This window comes from Malus domestica, chromosome 09 (assembly GCF_042453785.1).
Source record: "Malus domestica chromosome 09, GDT2T_hap1".
Classification (NCBI taxonomy): domain Eukaryota; kingdom Viridiplantae; phylum Streptophyta; class Magnoliopsida; order Rosales; family Rosaceae; genus Malus; species Malus domestica.
The window spans coordinates 11,637,503-11,657,650 of record NC_091669.1 but is presented as its reverse complement, the minus strand read 5'-3'; the positions used below and the strand labels follow the sequence as shown (position 1 = coordinate 11,657,650).

Here is a 20,148-nt window from a genome sequence, read left to right as displayed (position 1 = left end):
TGATTAGAATGAAGATGATTTGCCATGAATGTTAAATTAAGGATTAATTAGGAAGTAGATTTACTAATTGCTTTGCTTTCACAATCACGCATGAAAAAGAGGAAGTCGATGGAGGGCCGAATCTTGCTCACCAAAATAATGTCCATTTCATTCAATCATTTTGTTTATGGTCCAAGCCTACAAAAGCTAGCTAGTAATTGGTTGTTGATTACAATATTTGCCGATAAGCTTCCTCTTATAATCTTATATGTATTTACGAAGAATAGGTCATACTTGTGCGTATCTGGACTAGTGGACAGCATGGTCGGATGCATTCCCAGCTGTATATGTAGGGTTAGAATTTAGAAATACACGTTTTTAATACATATTTTTGAGACATGTTTTGTGGGGTTCATTTTGTAATGTAGTTCAATGATATAAACTCTAAGATCCCACATCGTCCAGGGGTGTGGATCTTGTAAGCCTTGTATGTATATTCTCACATCTACCTAGCACGAGGCCTTTTGGAAGCTCACTAGCTTCGGTTTCCATCGGAACTCCGAAGTTAAGTGAGTTTGCACGAGAGCAATCTCATGATGGATGACCCACTGAGAAGTTCTCGTGTGAGTTCCCAGAAACAAAACCGTGAGGGCGTGGTCGGGGCCCAAAGCGGACAATATTGTTCTACGACGGAATCGAGCCCAGGATGTGGTGGGGGCCCGAGCGGGGATGTGACAATTAACCATCTGTATTTTTCTACATCATTAATAGATTATCCTTGCAAAAACTTAAACAAATCCAAACTCATTAAAACATTCATATGGTTTTCGAATTTTGGTGTTTTTTAGTAGACATGATCTTTGAGATAAGACATAAAAGATAAATAGTTGAATCGTTGAAATACATTACATAATGAACCTTACAAAAACATATGTCAAAATGTGTGTGAAAACGTTTGTTCCTAAATTCTAACTCATATATTTACATATTTATACATATTTTAAACTTGTTCAATGAAAACATAAAATAAAATAAAATATCCAATATATAGACAATAGTTTGTCTTCAGTCATACTAAAATCAAAGGTATAGAAAAGATTATTGATCTTAGATAAGGCCAACGTAGGCAGAAAACGTTAATCATCAACTTAACTACTTACTAACTCAATAGGTTTATGTATTGATAATGCCAATATTTGTATTAATAATGTCGATAATATCTCCATAATATGTTACTTTTACTATTGAATATAGCATGCATTTCTAATTTGTATCACACCAATTTGGCTATCATATAATATGAAAATTATAATAAATATATTTAAGTGGTTTTAGCTAAATTTTAAATTATGAGCCACATTTGATGGACGAAGTGGACTTGGCATCCAACCCATATGCAATGCAATATTAAGACCATCTCTTTAATTTGGCTATCATATACTATTTTTGCCACCTTTTGTATCATTATTTAGATTATATTTTTAATAGAGATGAGACTCATGAGTTTACAGGACCTACCTTTATTAAAGAAATGATATATGTGTAGCATTGCTCATACAATGCAGGCAAAGCAAACCAGGAAAGGGATCCTCTCTGGATCCCTTACATCTAATCCTCCTCATCAAATAATCTAGACCCTTGAAAATTGATCCAACGGCTAAAATTATTATAACTTTTAAAGTAAGCCCGTGTTTTTAGTTGTTGGATCAAATTTCAAGAGTCCGGATTGTTTGATAAGAATGATTGGATTCCCTTTCCAGCAAGCCAAGTCCAATATCAAAGCAAATGCCCACCAATAAAAATCCAACACGTCAACCCACACTCAGCAAACCAAACCCTAATCTGAGTAATCTGAGCAATCTTGTTTGTACGGATCCGAAGTCCCAAAAAAAAATCAAAACGGACGTGCACCAAATACGTACCATTAAAAACTCATACAGATACGTACAGAATACATCTCTGTACATACGTATTTGTATAATTTTTATTGTTTGTATACGTAGTTGGGGAAGAAGGAAAAGAAAAATGAAAATGATATGCTTAACCTCCATCGCAAGTATATCCTGTCGTGTCGTTGTCCTGCAAGTGCCCCACCTGGCCACGTGAACTTTCCCTGAGCAAGCTGTGACCGTCTGGGAGAAAGTAGGTGGACCCCGCAACCTTCTTCATGTGGTGTGATGAGTGGATCCCACAACCGTCGGTCCGCAAATTGCATAGCGCTGCGCATGATTGACATGTTCATCAAGCCAGACAACGACAGTTGATGAGGGCCTCAAGTTCAACTACTGTTGATCAACGCTCAAGGACAAATGCTTGATGCCAAAGTGCTTCCAACTCAAGCACCGGAAAAGCCAAAAGCACTTATATGTGGGTGCTTGGAGTTCCACACTTGTGACCCTTCCACTTCCGTTTTCACTTCTAAGTTTTGTCTGTCTTTTGAGAAAAAGAGACACAAGCTCAGCATGCAATATGCATTACTCTTTCTAATTATTTTGCCGAAAGATCAAATTTTCTGCACTTATTTTGTATGTAGTCTTTTTGTGGTCTTTATCATTAAATAATTCGAGATAAGTTATGACAACAAAATTAAGAAGAGTTAAGTTTATTAATATGTGTCAACCAATGATAGATATTACACAGAAACTACGAAAAAAATCAGTGCAGAAGATTTGATCTCCTTTGTTGGGGGAGTTGGGGTTTAGGTGTCCGATTATAAAATGCTTTTGATACAATTGTGAGATTTGTGTGAGTGATCGTCTCTTCTTGCAAGCGTGCATGAATTTATCTTGTGGTTCATAATTTATGAGTCTTTCAAGCTTGAATAATCTGATCTCTCAATTAGATTTTTGTATGTGTACACTAAATAGTAGAAGAAAAAGCAATAGCCATCAAATAATGCTCATTTATTGATTTTAGGGATTACTGGTGTTAGTCGGAAGAGAAAGTGTTGAATTAGTAAAAACACGATGAATAATCGAAACTATTTTGTTTAGGAAATTGTTAGCACTTCAAAAATTTAATTCTATACTCCTTACAAGTGTATTTTTATTTTTTTAATTATAGAAAATTTGGAGTACAAAATGAGATTTTTGGAGTGTCAATAACAATTCCCTTTGTTTATTGTAAAAGTAATATTAACTTTTTCACTATTAGTATAATTAGAACAACAAAATAGGGTGAGTTAAATTATGAGTATTTATGAGGCAGATATTCTTTTATCATTACTGTCAAGTTCTAAAATATCGATGATATCGGAAATATCGGTAGTCCAAAAACATGGAAATTTCGATGGAAATATCGGGATATTATCGATATCGATAAAAATTGAATAAAAACCCCGGAAATTGTAAGAAAAACTTGGAAATTTTTATTGAAACTTTGCAGGATGTTTATTCAGTCAATTATCTATTAGTTCATCACAAAAAAATTGGAAGGAAATGCATTGCATGATGGATTTAACTAATTTAAGTTGATTATATAGCGAGCTGGCAAACATTGTGAGTGTATAAAATATGTAGTAATTAATGAAAGAAGTTTAAACACACAATAATCATTTATATATAATGAATTAGTACAATATTTTACAGTTTATACATTGCATGGTAAGATACATGAGTAACTTAGTACCATATAGAGTTCATATGAGGTTCAAAATTTTCACGATCTTCATCATATAGTAAGTGTATTGTGAAGAGTAGTCATCAAATGATAAATCCCCAAAATAGTTTTGCATATAATTGTTAACATGCCACCCATATGGATCCGAGATTGGTTGACCTTGTCCATAAGCAAAATCATTTGAAGATTGAGTCTCGGATTCTTTCCATAAGTCGCTCGATTCCATCCCAGCAGGAATGAGATATGAAGGGCAGGGAAATGGTTGGTTATGAATATAACCATAGTTACTACTTCCCACTCCAACAGAGTCTGAAGTTATAGATAACGAGTCATCTTCTTGACTTGACAAAGTCCCCTTGCCTCTTTCTCTACGAGTATAGTCTTTCCCTATGACACCAATTCTTGGTGTTTTTTTAAATATAGAAATTATACATATACTAAAACCCAACATAAAAACACTGTTCATTAACAGCGGTTTGACCGAAATGCCCTCAATTTCTTCTTTGGATAAGATACTGTTTTACGTTTTCTACAGTTAAAAGTCTATTTTGCTCTTCCCAGACACGGGCCTTTCATCGTTTCTTTCTCTGCCTCGACCGCATCGTTTTTACTTAACATTTCCACGTGTCAAACATTGACCCACCCTTTATCCGGCTTTCCTTTTGCTTCGGTCTTGCATGCCCTCCAACTGGATCTTTAGAATTTTCCTTTGGTTTCTATCACACATCCAATCCATCTGACTCTTCCCACCAGTACACCCTCACTAATTCACTCAACCCTCTCTTCACTTCTCTCTACCCCCACTCAGACTCCCCCAACTCTCAACATTGTCACTCTCTCTCATTCCTCACTACTCTCTGCCTCTCCCATCTGTACCCCATCTGTACCCCATCTGCAACTCTCTTTCTCCCTCTCGGTAAAACTGAGAACCACCACCGTAATCCCTAGAGCTTTTGCGCTGATTCCAATTTTTTAGTGATTTCCAAGAAACGTAGTCTACGATGCCTGATCCGACCTGATTTGAAGAAGATTTCTCAAGCGACTGTAATTTCATGGTACGTTGGCTTAAAGAAGTTCCAAAATTTGGGATATTTTTAGATTTTTCTGATTCTTGAAAAAAACCATGGTTTAGAGTAAATTAATTATATTTCATTTTCATTTAAATCAGGTAACCGTCTTCAGTTTTTGGGTTTGAATGCCGGAACCAGTGATCTTTGAAGAAGGTTGGTTCTTGAATATTTTTATTTAAATCCTTTTGGTTGTTTGAGTGGACTTCCTGTAATCTAAATGAAGCTAAATTGAATATCTGTTTTTGTATAATGTATTTGCTTTGTTAAATTAGTTCTTTTTGGTTGAAATTTTTTGTTTGGTTTTGCTGATCAAAGGGGTTAAGCGGTGGAGGAATGGGTTAATAGTTATGTGTTCTTCTTGATAATTGTATGTGTTTATGCCCTCATGATATTGTGAGATATCATGGGATTGTTTGTGATCTGATTAAATAGATAGTATGGTTTTCAACATTATTATAGGCTTCAGTTTTTTTGGAACTCATGGATAATTAGATTTACTATATTTGTTGTTGCATTGAGTAACTTATTTGATTTTAGTTTTCCTACCCCAGGTGCGTGGTTGACAAAGGGAGGAGTTCAAATCCCTCTATGCGCAAGATTGAGACTTTTCAGCAATTTTCAAGTATTTTTGGGTTTCATCTTGCGATATTATCGATAATTTCGCGATATATTGCCCAAATAATGCATTAAAATGCTGAAAATATCGTTTTTGATATTATCGCGATAATATCGACAAAAATATTGATATATTGACGATAATTAAGTGGATAAGTGTGAAAATATCGTCCTCTAAAAAAAAGATATTATCGGCAAAATATCGCCGATAATATCGATATTTTAGACCTTGGTTACTGCAAGCATGAGTATAAATGAGACAAATATTATTTTTATTATTACTGCCAGCCATGAGTATGCTTGAGGTAGATATTGTATCTATTATATATACACACACATGCCCTTTACGGGAAGGGATCTCCATTGTACAAAAAATATGGATTAGTTGTGAGGCCAACTCCATATCGAACTTCAACGATCCGAACCATCTATTTTGTAAGTCTCGATTCATAGATCATCATTTAAAAAAATTCAATTCAATTCGAAATCATTTGCCTATTTAATTATCACGACAAAATTTTATTGTTTCTTATAGAACAAAGTATTCATCAATTTCTTTGAACTCAATTAGATATCTCAAATATTTCTAATTTGACTAATATTTTGCAAGGATGATCTGAGGTGCAACTTAAAAACAGACGGTTCGGGTCATTGAAATTCGATATGGTGTGTGCCCCACGACTAATCTCCATTAAAAAAAAAAGAGACCATTTAAAAAAAAAAAGGTTTTTGCCTTACGTGTGTGTGTATATATATTGTATATGTCGTATTACTGTAACTCAAATGAGCTTCATTGCTTATCCAGGTTTTTGCATTGACTGGTGCGCCATATTCCTACAGTGTAGCTAGTGTGTGTAGTGCACTTGAGAGTAGAGTTGGTTACTTATATTGTAATTTCATTTCTGCTGGTTATATGATATGTATTATATATAATTCCTAACTTACTCTATGCATTTTTATAGCTATTTTTGCCGTCACGTGTCGATCTTTGGCTTATATTGGGATCAGGACATGACACTTAAGATCATCATCTTGCACGTGTGCATGGATTTATGTCCTATAAGCATAATTGACTATATCAACACACGACTAATAACAACATAGAATATTCCTTCGTAAAATTTCCATAGTTACACACAAAAGATGGACAACCATGTATTCTAGCTATAAAGTCAAAAATTGTAAAATAGGGTGAATTGAATCTTGATTGTAAGTTGTTGTCGTGTATGATGATATTCACTAGTGATGACTCGAGTTCCAAGCTAGTCCGAACTAGTCTTATTTTCATTATTCCTACTTGCACTAAACATGAGACTGTTGTCTCCCTCAAGACAATCCCACCTAGTAAACATGTAACGAACAGAAGCCTAAGAATTGTAAAGACGACCGACCTACTCGGTGCGATCGAGTTGGTTTGGGAGGAAGCATTGTCAAACCTTGATCATAAACTGCTTTGACCTTGCTGTTGAACCAATTCAGACACCTGTGTATCGGACTGTTGTTGAAGTCAACACAAGTAGGAACAGAAAGCTGATAATTAATAAATATTTGCATAACTCATTTTGCATGTGTGAATGAATTACATATTAAGAAATACTAAGGACACTATTTGAAAAATGAGATTTTTTATGACTTTCTGTTATATCATGTTTTTTGCATAATGTTTTATAAAGTTAGCATGAGAATTGACGTTAAACTGTAAGGTGACAGAAAGTCCATAAAGAGTTACACATTACGATACTCTTCTTAGCATTTCTCTTACATATTTTCAGAAGATTCCAAGTAAAACATGGATTAGTTGTCAACACGTTTCCTTATTTGATATTTCGTGCCAGAATAATCTTAGGGATACTAAATTTATAAACAAAATTTAATAAACTAAATAACATGAAAGTTGATGATCAGATTATTACCTAAACATTGATAAACATGCTCATTCTTATTGGTAACACATTATTTAGTTTGCAAATTTTATATACAAACTTAATCTTCCTAGCATTACCCTTCATGCAAAGCCCCTTTTCTCCTTATAGCTATTGTGGGCTAATTTTGAACTGATTCCTATTTGAACTCTTTGCCCAATACCCACACCTTTTGGACAAAGAAGATGGATAGGATTGAATCACCCACCCTGATATGCTATGTATCCATTCCTGTTTCCAACACCCCTTGCTTTTTATCTTCCCTGCTAAAGTTTTAAAGATCATTTATCTTTGCACTTAAGGTTCAGAGTTAGATTGTTCCTTTCGGCTATTACGTGGGTAAAAAAAAAAAGTTTTTAAATTTTAATCCTCTAATTTGTTTAATAGTAAGAAACAAATAACTACATAACCATCCTAGCCCACACGAACTTTGTTGTATATCATTTGTTTTGCTGACACAACTTTGGCACACTCGACCCTTTCGTTTCTCAATCATTATGAAAAATAAGGTCATAGTTTATCAAATTTTTATACAAGCGATATCAGCAAAGAAAATTGAACTTAAGACTTCGAGTACATCTGTTTGTCTAGTATTTATATTTCTTCCAATATAAAAAATCAATTGAAAAATGTCTAATGAGTATATATATGCAATGCAACACAAAAAAGAACAACATAAACACACTTCCATATTTTTTGTTGTTGCATATATATTTATATTACTCAAATGAACTAAAGCTACTTAAAGCCCAGCCCCAATTTGTACCCCGGAAAAGGTCCAGCCCCTAACTGCAACCCATTGGGCCCAAACCTAAAAGGCTCGGTCAAAGTCGGCCCAACTACAAAAACACGTGGCCCCTGTTTATTGGGTCAGTAAATTCCTCATGTCATATCGTAGAAAAGTAGTGGAACCCAACCCTGTCATCGACGCAACAACGCGTCAGCTGCCCCACCACCATAAAGTAATACAATAATCTCCTGCACCCACTCCCAACGGAACCTCCCTTTAGTCCCCACCCCATTGGTCCAATCCCTTGCTTCATCGAATCAGAAGCTCCCACGTAGCAGCGAAAGCGAAGGAAGCATGGCAGTTGCGTAAATTTTGCAAGCACTGGGGTCAAAGACCCCCGCGAAATTATCTGAAATTTGTATAGAGTTTGGACTGTGGTGTGTTAAACGTATGCTTTGTGTCAACGGACGCCAAATGAGATTCAAATGCAGCCGAATTTCTAGCTCAAGAGAGAGAAAGAGGGGGATAACTTACTTGTAGTTATTAAAATATTGGTATTGATGAGAGTATCGATATGTAAATTTATGGAATATATTCAGATATATCGAATATAGATATCAATTATGTTGCTTTGGATGAAAATAATGAAAATTTAAATCGAAACTTTAAGGATTGTCAAACATTGATTTAGACGAAATTTAAGAGTTTATTCGATATCTAACAGATATGTCAGAAATATCGACGATACATGTCGATTTCAGCCTAAACATAAGAGTTTCTTCGATATGCGGTGAAGTTTCACCTCCCATTTCTATAATTTTTTTGATTTTTTTAATATTTTTATTTATTATCGACTGTATTGAAAAAATTTTAAAGACTACTTACATGTCACATGTAGATTACTATGTGGATGATAATAAAACAACGAAATATTAACAAAAATGTACAATATGGTTGTTGTATAGACACGAAATGTTACGATAACGGTATATTCATGCTATATCAATGATTTATGGAGAGAGAGAGAGATGAGAGAGGTTTCCGTGTTTTGTGAAGGTTTGTGAGTGAGTGTTTGAAAAAATAAAAAAAAATATTTTTTCGTAATACTGCTGAAGCCACTGGTGCTTGCCTCCAATCATTTGACTCTATTTTTTCCCCCAATTTTAATGTTTTTATAATTTTGGAGTTCCTGTTATTACAATTTTGCGATTGTGCTGAGGGGCAATTTTCTTACATTTTCTGTCTGGTTTCTCGGCGAGCGAGGAGGAAGTGGAGGAGTAGAAGAAACATATATCTCTGCTTCTACGAAACTCTCACGCGCACGTACACACATACTCTCTTTCTTTCTCTAGAATTCCATGGTGATCATGACAAAGAGCTCTGAAATCAGTATTGCCAGATAACCCAACTCCAATGGACTCTCTCTAACTGCTGCTTTTGTCTCTACTCTACTCTCTCTCTCTCTCTCTCTCTCTCTCTCTCTCTCTCTCTCTGTATAAGGTACTCTCTCTCTAGGCTCTTTCTATTTCTCTACTTTACCGTTTCGTGAATTGATTGAGGTAATTCAAGTTTGGGGTTTTTTTTTCTTGCGATTTTTGAAGTTTTGGGATCTTTGATGTGATTGGTTGATGATATTGCATGTGGGTTTTTCTATTTTTGTCAAATTAATTTTGCTATTGAGGGATAGTTGGTTAATTTGAAGCTAATTTTGGGGGTTCTGAAGTAGGTAGGTGTAGAAAAAATTTCAACATTTAAGTCCATTTGTTGAATTTGCATGCTAGATTTGAGTTTGGGACTTCGTTTACTTGTTACCCAGTTGGATTTTTGAACTACTTCAGCAGTTTCTTCGTCTTAATTTGCAAACAATCTGATCATGTTTGACTTATCATTTTGTTTTTGGGGTAATCTGTCAAGCTGGTAATATTTTTACCCCATCAATTCGAAAACTTGCATGGTTTTTGATAGACCCTTTTGATATTGGTGGAGAAATCTGTAGTTATATCGGTCAATCTGATCGTCGGTAATTCCGGTGGATGTTTGATTTTAGTGCTGCTGGATACTTAGTCCTTTGATTATATTCTTCTCTGCTTGTATCTAAATTTGTCGGTATATTTTTTCGTAGATTTTTTATTCATCAATTTGTAAGTGTACTAAAGAGAGCAAATGTATTATTTACCTCTTCCAGTTTGATAGTTCTGACATATATGTGTTTATATTTTGATGTTCTTCTGGTTTTTCTTGGTTAAAATGAAGATTAATTATTGATGCTTTCCAATTTCTGTTGTGCTGAGTCACATTATGTTGATTGCTCTGTTGATTCAACAAATAGAGAAACGCTGTGGAACTTAGCTGAAGTCTTTGCTTTTGGAGTTGTGAAGTCAGCAATAAATTATGTTAAAATCCTAATGAACATACAGAGAACGTCAATGAAATATACGGAGCAACATGATTGGGATTCAGGACTACCTTTACCTTGTTTTAGTCACCCAAACGACTATTTTAACCACGCACTTGAACTCAGGATAAACTTCACTGGTTTCTTTGTTTTTATTTTTTTGCACCATATGGACTTCTGTATGTATTATTTGTTTGTTAATATTTTTGGATGCATGTGATGCATCTGCATGTACACACGCATGTTTTCTGAACTAGCAAAATACATTTTGACAGTTTGTTGATAACTGAACGTTATATATTTACTCTCCTTGTTTTGCAGAAAGCGATTCAATGGAGAAACATTTAGGGGATATACTATTTGGTCGTTCTGAAGGTTCCCTCTCTTTTCTTTACTGATGGAAGCATTGTGCAGGCACATAGCCACGTACATATGCTATATACATATTACATATATTTCCTTATGTATGTTTGATGTTTCTCTTGATAGTCATTTATAACCAATTGTGTAGGGGCCTTCAAGATTCCATCTGCTAATAATCACCATGCATCAAGTGATACTAGCTTGTTTTTGAGCTCATTACCTGTCCTTCCACATGGAAAGTGTACGTGCAAGTTATTTTTGTGATGAAAATGTTATCCCTATCTGTAGAATGGCTGTTGAGAGTTGAGTCTTGATTTTCTGAATATGCAGTGAAATTTCCTGTTTCGGAGCATTTTGTTCAGTCTGTTGATGATAGTTTACCCAAATTAAACAATGTTGAACAAGAAAATGAGACTAAGGATTCACTTGAAAGCGATGAATCAAAGGCATTCGGGGTCATGCTTCCTGATGATGAAGATGATCTCTTAGCAGGCATAACAGATGATTTTGATCTAAGTCGATTGCCTAATCAGCTGGAGGAGATGGAAGAGTATGATCTGTTTGGAAGTGGAGGTGGTATGGAGTTGGATTTTGAATCCCAGGATAGCCTCGGTATTGGCATGTCAAAACTAGGCATATCTGATGGGGTTGTTCCAAATGGGATTGGTCATTATGCTCTTCCAAATGGTGTTGGAGCTGTGGCTGGGGAGCACCCGTATGGAGAGCATCCATCTAGAACCTTGTTTGTTAGAAATATCAACAGTAACGTCGAGGACTCTGAATTGAGAACTCTATTTGAGGTATGCTACTGTGGTAGTCAGTTTTCTATGGGATCTTTGCCTGGTATATTTTGTTTTATATCCTGGTTTTCTATGTGTTGGTTCAACATTGACTAGTTTTCTTTTGGGTGGTTGAGTTACGGGTTGCATTGGAGTTTCATTTTGGCTCTCTTTGTCTAGTCTATATTGTTGTAACTTGCACTGACAAACTCACCGACTAATATAGGTTTCGGGTTTAGTGATTAACAACAATCTTGTTAATGTTAGTGACCTCATTCTGCTACAATTCGGAGTAATGTACTCCCATTATTCATTAGAGATAATTTTAAGCCTGTGTCAACATTGTTCTTGTCGGTGGGAAGTTCTTCGCTGCAGTCTTTTGTTAGATTATGAATTTGGTACACTAGTCATCCTGCCCTTGCAATCATTTATCTTTTTTCTTTTGGAGAGTTTGCTCTTGGTGTATGGGAAACAGAAGGTCTCTAATTTGGTATTGGTAGTGTTTTTCAGATATTTTTTTGCCCTTTAAAAATAAAAGTTCTTGTAAATGTATATACAACTTTTCACTCATTCAAAGAACTCTCATTTTTTCCCTAGCAATTTGGGGATATCAGAACTTTATACACTGCATGCAAGCACAGGGGCTTTGTGATGATATCTTACTACGACATCCGAGCCGCTCGCACTGCAATGCGTGCGTTACAGAACAAGCCCTTGAGACGGAGGAAACTCGACATTCATTTTTCTATTCCCAAGGTTTGAATAAATATCTTCTCTTATATTTGTTCAGGCACTAGTGATTCAATCATAATATTCATAATGCATCAGTCCTTTTCCGTGCTGAAATTCAGGACAACCCGTCAGAAAAGGATATCAACCAAGGAACTCTTGTGGTGTTCAACTTGGATGCATCAGTGTCAAATGATGACCTTCGACAGATATTTGGGGCTTATGGGGAAGTCAAAGAGGTAAAACTTTTGTGTGAAAATGTTTACTTTTTCTTATCGTCCTAGAATTGCATGTGCAGTTGTGCACCTTTTCACTATCATCATTGGTTGTATAAATTCTGAATTTCCATGAGTAAAATGCAGATCCGGGAAACCCCACACAAGAGACACCATAAATTCATAGAGTTCTATGATGTTAGAGCTGCAGAGGCAGCTTTAAGGGCATTAAATAGGAGTGACATAGCTGGGAAACGCATAAAGCTCGAACCCAGCCGCCCTGGTGGAGCACGTAGAAAGTGAGTATGAATTTACTTACTGCGGGTTCTGCAACAATTTGACAATTTGAGCTCAGTTGCATTGCCCTGAATTTATCATCTTAGTAATTTCCTAAGGTGCAAATAGTGAGGTATAAGGGTTTTCTTGGATCAATTGTGATTAACTATTCTTATTTCCAAAGACAACATTATATCCAAGGGAATATATGTTTTCTTTGGTAGATGGCTGTTTACGTGTCTTCAAGCACTGTCAATTACTGTATGGAATCAGGTTCACTTTGAATACAAGTTTTGTGGTGAAATTTAATCTGAAGTGTTTATGAGAACTTCCTTACATCTAAGGGAATCATAGCCAGGGATATACTGTCAAAGGTCTTTTTGATTACTTATTCAATACATAGGTCCTTTGCTATATGTAGCTTATTTATTACATAGGTCTTGTGCTATATGTAGACTCTCTAGATGCGGCTTGTCTTTGGATATGTTTTGACTCCCTTCGTGTTATACATTTAACCTTTCTGAATCCATGCTACAGATTTAATGTTGATGTTGTCGTTAAATTGTTAAGCTAGGTAAATAATTAATTCATTGCACTTTCTTTTTTTGTGAAGCTTGATGCAACAACTTACTCAAGAGCTTGAACAAGATGAAACTTGGAGTTTCCGACATCAAGTGGGTTCACCTGTGACCAACTCTCCTCCAGGTAGGTCTCTCAGATCTGAAACTCAATTATGCTTGTGCTTGTGCTCATCGATTCCTGTATTGGTGGTTTGGTACTTTTTGGGAATCAACATCCTGCTCTGAGCTAAAACATTGGCTACCATGACAGGTACCTGGGCGCATATTGGAAGCCCCATTGAGCATAACCAGTATGCTTTTAGTAAATCCCCGGGTCTGGGAAGCCTCAGTCCAGACAGCAACCATTTGCCTGGGTTAGCTTCAATTCTCCCAGCTCATTTGTCTAACTCTCCTAAGATTGCACCTATTGGTAAGGACCAAGGAAGGGCAAACCATATAAATCCGATGTATAGCAACTCTCCATCAACACAAGGAGCAGCGTATCAGCATTCTCATTCCTATCCAGAGCAGAAATTAAGTGCAAGTCCAGGTCCCATCTCATTGGGCGAGTCAAATTCAACTTCATCAGGGATTGGAACATTGTCAGGTCCTCAGTTTCTCTGGGGCAGTCCATCTCCATCTCCTTATGCTGATCCTAGTTCTTCTGCCTGGCCAACCTTGTCTGCGGGGCATCCATTTTCATCTAGTGGACAGGGGCAAGGCTTTTCATCGACCAGCCGGCATGGCTCTTTGCTCAGTTCACACAACCATCATGTGGGATCTGCTCCATCCGGTGGTGTTCCTCTAGAGAGGCATTTTGGCTTTTTCCCAGAGTCACCAGAAACATCCTTCATGAATCCAGTGTTTGGGGGCATGGGTTTAAGTCGCAACAGTGGGAATTACATGATGAACATGGGTGGTCGTGCAACTTTGAGTGTTGGTGTTGGTCTTCCAGGAAACGTTACTGAAAATGGCTCACCTAATTTCAGAATGATGTCAATGCCAAAGCATGGTCCTGTGTACCTTGGGAATGGTTCATATACTGGACCGGCAGCAACCATCAGTGAGATGTTGGCTGATCATGGTAGAAGTCGGCGAATAGAGAATCCTGGGAATCAGATGGATAGTAAAAAGCAGTATCAACTTGATATAGATAAAATTATCAGTGGGGAGGATACTAGGACTACTTTAATGATTAAAAACATCCCGAATAAGTAAGAAAAAAATTGTAATCAGCCTAGGAAGTGGATATGTGCAACTTTTATTTTTTGTTGGGTTATGGTTTTGAATACCTTTATCATTCTGCTCTATATTGTCTTTCTCATATTAGGTACACTTCCAAAATGCTGCTGGCTGCTATCGATGAAAACCACCGTGGTACATACGACTTTCTCTACCTGCCAATTGACTTTAAGGTAATTCTTTGCACAAATGCTGATGTGAGTTCTCTATAATTTTCGCAAGTTGATATAATGCTAATGGAACACGCTTCTCCTTTTTGCAGAATAAGTGCAATGTGGGTTATGCCTTCATCAATATGGTGTCTCCTACCCACATTATAGCCTTCTATGAGGTAGTTTGGTCATTTTAATCCGTTTGTTTGTTGCTGGTCAATCCCAAGAACTTTATCCTAATATTTGACTGGCAATACAAGAATGCTTTATAAATTCATCAGTTAGAGTTAAAACGGTTTGGAACACATTTAATATTTATGAGTACTTATACCATTAAAATTGGTGCAGGCATTAAATGGGAAGAAGTGGGAGAAATTTAACAGTGAAAAAGTTGCTTCATTGGCATATGCACGAATCCAGGGCAAAGCTGCGCTTGTGACTCATTTTCAGAATTCAAGCCTAATGAATGAGGACAAGCGTTGCCGGCCCATTCTCTTCCACTCAGAGGGCCAAGAGACTACTGACCAGGTTATATGTTTGATTTATCTGTCTCCGTCGTGCGTTTATGATGCTACTGGCCATTTCCTCCCCTAACGTTGACCTGTGCTAAGTCATTCAGATACCGTGTATTGTTTTCTGATGATTTCTGTATGTTTGTCAATCCTACAGGAAAATTACCTTTCCAGAAATTTGAACATATGTATCCGGCAGCCAGATGGCTCTTACTCAGGCGACTCATTGGACAGCCCAAAGGGGGATCTGGATGAGAAGCCAGAGATCAGTTAAACAGTTATTGTTATTTCTTACTCGCCTGAGCAGCAGGGGGTAGGGCTGCTAACTTGTGCATAGTTAAGTGTACAGTGTAGAGAAGGAAGTCAAGCTATGGGGCGTATGATAACTAAATTATGGCTAGTGTCCGCTTTCGAGTGCTGGATACCTCTGAATTTACTGAGGAACTTATTGAAGCGAAAGCGGCGGAGAGCATTTTGTTAGTTTGTAGCTGTGGAAATTGTTATTCAACCAAGGAGTCGAATAAGGTGAAGCATATCGCTGAATTGTGAAGTCGCTCTGCAGCCACATGCGTTACTCAACCAGTTTGTGCAGAATCTCTCCCTTCGGTTTTTCCCCTGTTTTTTTTTTTTTTGGGGTAATCTCCTGACTCTTTCAAATCCCATTTGCAAATATGATTTACGTGTTTATATGGCGAAATGCCTTGTTGGGTTTAGGGCTTCAGGAGCTGTGTAATTTGTATAGAGGGAGGTCAAACAGAATCATCTTGTTCATATGTGCTGGTCTTGTTATGTACCCGACAAAATTTGTATCGGATTAAATAAATTCATGGCTGTACAGATGTTTATATATCTCTCATTTGCTTGTACAAATTTATGTGCCTGCTCGAAAATTCTGGTATACTCGGTTAATTTTATGCATCGAGATCTTGATCGTTGGATTCTTGACTAAATATTTGACCGGAAACCCCGTGCCGGGTGTGATTCTCATAGAGAGTGCTGGTGAAAGTAGGTGTAAAAGAGGTTGAACTGCCACAAAACATGGCACTGACTCTGAGCACGATTCATTTGGAGCAGAAAATGCATGTTTTGTGGCCCGAGCACAATAATACATTTAAATCGAACAATGCATCATATTCGTGTGACATGACATGCTTATTGTGTCATACCAACACGAGGGAGACAAACTTAACTAGCTTCAATCCGAAGGCCAAAAATAAACAAGGGCGTGTAGAGGGAGGTAATTGGTGTGTTTGTGAACATATTTTAAGGCAGAATTACAACAGGAGAAGTTGTAATGTCATACCAGAAATCTCAGATACCAAACACTGAATGTCGGTCATGTGTCATGACTCATTAGCAGAATAAAAGGTAAACTCGCCTTCTTATATCGCAGAGCTTGGTCGGTAGAACAATGCTGTCATAAATTATTCAAGTAATCTAACCATTTTACTCTCTTCAAGTCTGTAGAGCATCAGCAATGGAACCTGCAAGACTTAACACCTCGAAGGGAGCTTTATTAGCTATGGCTTTGACAGTAAGCGGGCAGGAATCCGTGATCCAAAAGTACGCAAATGCCTTCTCCAAGCCATCTGAAAATCAAATCAAAATGGCAAATAAGGAATTGAGGACTGCGGAAATTACAAAGACAGCATATACAACAGCATGGAGGTGGTGCTTACCATCCTTGTGAGTGAACCTCTCCCATGAGCGTTTAGGAAATACACCATGGGTTACATAAGAGCTAACCTTGGCTGCACCATGAGCTGCCAAAACTTTCTGCCAGAATGCAGAAGGCGCAAAGGGAATGATTAAGGCAAATTTGAAGTTGCGAAAGCATTACATAAACGCTTGAAATGTTTCTGATGTTTACATGACAATAACAGATACAAAGGTACAAGATGTGATCACAAATAATTTAGAAATAACAAAGCAATGTGCAAGGTACACAATCTAGTTCAAGCTCGACAAAGTAAAGCTAGCCATATTCTGGTAACTGAGAATTGCAATGTGAAAGAACTTAAACTTATCAAAATTTGGAAGCAACATATTCAAAAGTACATAAACTACAGGGAAGAAAAATGTTTATGAGTAGGGGTCACCCCTTGAAAAAAATTACCTGGCACTCAATTAGGGTGCTGCCAGATTGCACTAAGTCATCGACGATGACTACATGACAACCAGCAGGATTTCCCTCTTTTATCCGAACTATCCTCTTGTCACCTTCACGAACCTTATTGCACACCACCTGCAATTAAACATCATCTGATTCACAAAGGTGACATTTGAAATAAAATTATAGAAAATAATCTCACTTCAGAGAAAAGCTCAGACTAACCATGGGAAAATGATCCAACTGCTTGTGGAATCGCTTCCATGCTCCATCATCGGGAAATGCAACAACTATCTGGAAGGGGACCACAATTAAAATGGAAAAAAAAAAAAATACAGCCAGGTAGCCAGCATTCCTAGACAACGCATGGAAACCAAAAAAAGTTACTGCAAGACACCGTTGTGAGACGCATGGAAGATTATGCAGCACACTCACCTTATCGGAGTCAGAAAGCTGGTGGAGACGCTGCTTTAACAGTGGAATTCCAGTCTCAAACAAAGGCAAAACATGATCACCAAAATAAAACCTTTCCTGCATAACAGTTAAACTGAAGTAATTAACACAAATATTCAGCCGCAAAATTAATGACAAGCGATAATTTACAGTTCCACCTCACTACATTACACCTTAATGAAAAGGAGATTAGACTGAACCATATGTACAAGTTATTAAATATACATGTACAAAGTAACTTGATAGAAGAATTTATGCCAGAAATTTTTAAAAGAGTGACCAGTTTAATTATATTAAAAATTAAAAAGCTCGTGCATGAGGACAAGGGAAAAAGAAACAACCAGCATAACCAAACAAACCTGTAAAGCATGGATGTCATAGATGACTAAACTGGTTGGGCCACCCCTGGATATGGGAATATTTGACAACATTCTCGCCATGGTAAACGCAGTTGCTACGTCCCCTTCTTCTTCCATTCTTTCAAAGGAACCAGTAGGAAAGAAAGGCAATACTAATGTGAAGGACGCAACAAACAGCCGGGGCAGTGCATATATTACAGAAAGCTGCTCAAATATAACTCCTTGGGAGCTGAAGGATGCCAGAAAGGCAACATGTTGGCCTCGAAGATCTTGTGCATTGTTTATAAAAATGTTTGGAAATCCATCATCAAAATTCCTGGATAAATACGATCACAATCAGTATTCCCACTCACCTTACACAATTTATTTGTGTATTACACATGCCATCTGTACAAGCATAACTCAATCGGGTAATTCAATTTCTGATAAATACTAAACGACATCCCAGATACACATTTTTTCTCTATCCCCCTTATTCTGGTTTCAAAGATTCTATATTTTCAATACCCTTCACCATCCAATTTACCCAGCATTCAAGTTATCCACTTTCCCAAACTCTTCTATGCAGAAGCGTTACAGAAGAACAAAAGCTTGGTTCTTTTGGTTTTATTCTGTTAACATTAATTGTACCACCACTACCTTCAGAAAACTAAACAGATGCAGAAGAAAATTATCCAACTTTTGTTTTCATTAAATTAGCTGAAATAACGAGTACCCATCTCAAATTCATCATTAAAAACAAAATGAATCAGATTTAATAACATGGGTAGTCAAGCAAGCTATCAAGCAGAATAAAAAAATAGCACGAGAAAACGTGTTAGAGAGAAAGAGAGAGAGGACCTCCATTTGATGGTCTGGAGGATGATGTGGTCGGACTGAGAAGCGACCTGGCGAGCAAGGTCTTCGCACTCGGCGCAGTAGAAGAGGTAGAGCTGCTTCTGCTGTGACTTGTCCATGGCCGCCTATCTTCAAAAGAAACAGAAGTTACAGAACCCACAAACTCTACTGAGACATAGACAGAGGGTTTTAAGGGAGATTGTGAGAGTTGCAAAGACTTTGTTTGGCTACTCAATGGTAATTTCCACTTTACCGTCTCCAGATTTTGCCAAAATCACAGTTTTACCACACTTGCTTTTTTTTCGTGTCACTTTCATATATATATATATATACCAAATGGGTGCGGAAGTAGGGTAACATATGAAGCCGGAAATATCCGATATAAGTATGTGGGAATTCAAAGAATTTGATTAAGATCAATATAAAATTTCTAGGATTAATAACAAGAGCATATATAAACAAAACTAAATTTAAAATAGATTTAGTATTCATGATGATTTAAATTAATGATGCTGATATTCGAAAGAAAATATGTTTATTTGAAAATCAAATAAGACTTACAGAAGTCTCGTCTATTGACGATTTGGAAAAATTAAAGACTGATCTGGGAGCTCGCAGGCATCCTTGATTGCTTAAAATTAAAATATATTTATATTACAATATTTTTTTCTGAGAAGCTGTAGACTCTGTTCAATGTGAATTCGCAGAGTTTTTTCCTCGGAGAAGAGGCTCCCCCTTTCCCGAAGGCTCGAGAGTCTTTTTATAGACGGAAGAGCTGATCCGGAATGATTGAGGGATGGAAGCGGGATTCCCGCTCTGCATGTGCTACCGCTGTAAAGAGGCCGAAAGCAGAAGATGCTGTCGGTGACTGTGGCTTTCACGAGCTACTGCTGTAAAGAGGCCGAAAGCAGAAGATGCTGTCGGTGACTGTGGCTTTCACGAGGGTGAATGAATAGTAAAAGTGATTTTACTATTCATGAATAGTGCCTTGTCTGCTACTGCTGTTTTCCCTTGCGGCTGGCTTTGTCTTCAGGTGCAGTTATTACAGAATACTCTACAGAGTCTAAATACAATGTATGCTACTGAGATTACATACGAATTTAGAAATCCTATACATGCTATTACAAGTTTAAAATTCGTATGGGTCTTGAGAATCAGGTGGGAAGATATTTCCTTGTGTGGCTACTGCGCACTGTGATGAAGCATCCGAAGAGTTGTCGGAGTCCGAACTG

General features: G+C 37.0%; 2 protein-coding genes across 5 annotated transcripts; one reads left to right on the top strand and one right to left on the bottom strand.

Moving 5' to 3' along the window:
• The first annotated feature begins 8,922 nt into the window (after positions 1–8,922).
• On the top strand, positions 8,923–16,027 carry LOC103429246 (protein MEI2-like 2). 4 transcript variants are annotated; one of them, XM_070804565.1, is made up of 14 exons: positions 9,292–9,384; positions 9,416–9,434; positions 10,651–10,704; positions 10,841–10,933; positions 11,023–11,492; positions 12,069–12,227; positions 12,323–12,439; positions 12,563–12,714; positions 13,305–13,396; positions 13,523–14,465; positions 14,582–14,666; positions 14,756–14,824; positions 14,994–15,173; positions 15,315–16,027. In XM_070804565.1, the coding sequence occupies exons 3-14, from the start codon at positions 10,662–10,664 to the stop codon at positions 15,429–15,431; spliced, it is 2,520 nt and encodes an 839-aa protein (XP_070660666.1). In that variant the 5' UTR covers positions 9,292–9,384; positions 9,416–9,434; positions 10,651–10,661; the 3' UTR covers positions 15,432–16,027. The 4 variants fall into 4 exon arrangements, with proteins under 4 accessions (XP_028964003.2, XP_028964004.2, XP_070660666.1 ...); XM_029108170.2 differs by having other exon boundaries at positions 8,923–9,434; XM_029108171.2 differs by having other exon boundaries at positions 9,058–9,493.
• Positions 16,028–16,178: 151 nt separating this feature from the next.
• Positions 16,179–19,123, bottom strand: LOC103429247 (ribose-phosphate pyrophosphokinase 4). The gene is made up of 7 exons (XM_008367395.4): positions 18,920–19,123; positions 18,080–18,395; positions 17,703–17,798; positions 17,493–17,561; positions 17,274–17,402; positions 16,837–16,933; positions 16,179–16,746 (listed from the first exon to the last, which is right to left on the bottom strand). Exons 1-7 carry the CDS (start codon positions 19,033–19,035, stop codon positions 16,613–16,615), a joined length of 957 nt encoding a protein of 318 aa, XP_008365617.1. The 5' UTR covers positions 19,036–19,123; the 3' UTR covers positions 16,179–16,612.
• Positions 19,124–20,148: the final 1,025 nt, after the last annotated feature.

Bases quoted from the DNA above. Each gene is read 5' to 3' on its own strand.
- LOC103429246 (XM_029108170.2), top strand. From the start codon at position 10,662: ATGGAGAAACATTTAGGGGATATACTATTTGGTCGTTCTGAAG. The intron at 12,228-12,322 runs GTTTGAATAAAT...GCTGAAATTCAG, and splicing joins TTCATTTTTCTATTCCCAAG to GACAACCCGTCAGAAAAGGA. The intron at 12,440-12,562 runs GTAAAACTTTTG...AGTAAAATGCAG, and splicing joins CTTATGGGGAAGTCAAAGAG to ATCCGGGAAACCCCACACAA.
- LOC103429247 (XM_008367395.4), bottom strand. From the start codon at position 19,035: ATGGACAAGTCACAGCAGAAGCAGCTCTACCTCTTCTACTGCGCCGAG. The intron at 17,799-18,079 runs GTTTGTTTGGTT...ACTGTTATGCAG, and splicing joins ATGACATCCATGCTTTACAG to GAAAGGTTTTATTTTGGTGA. The intron at 17,562-17,702 runs GTGAGTGTGCTG...GTCCCCTTCCAG, and splicing joins AGCTTTCTGACTCCGATAAG to ATAGTTGTTGCATTTCCCGA.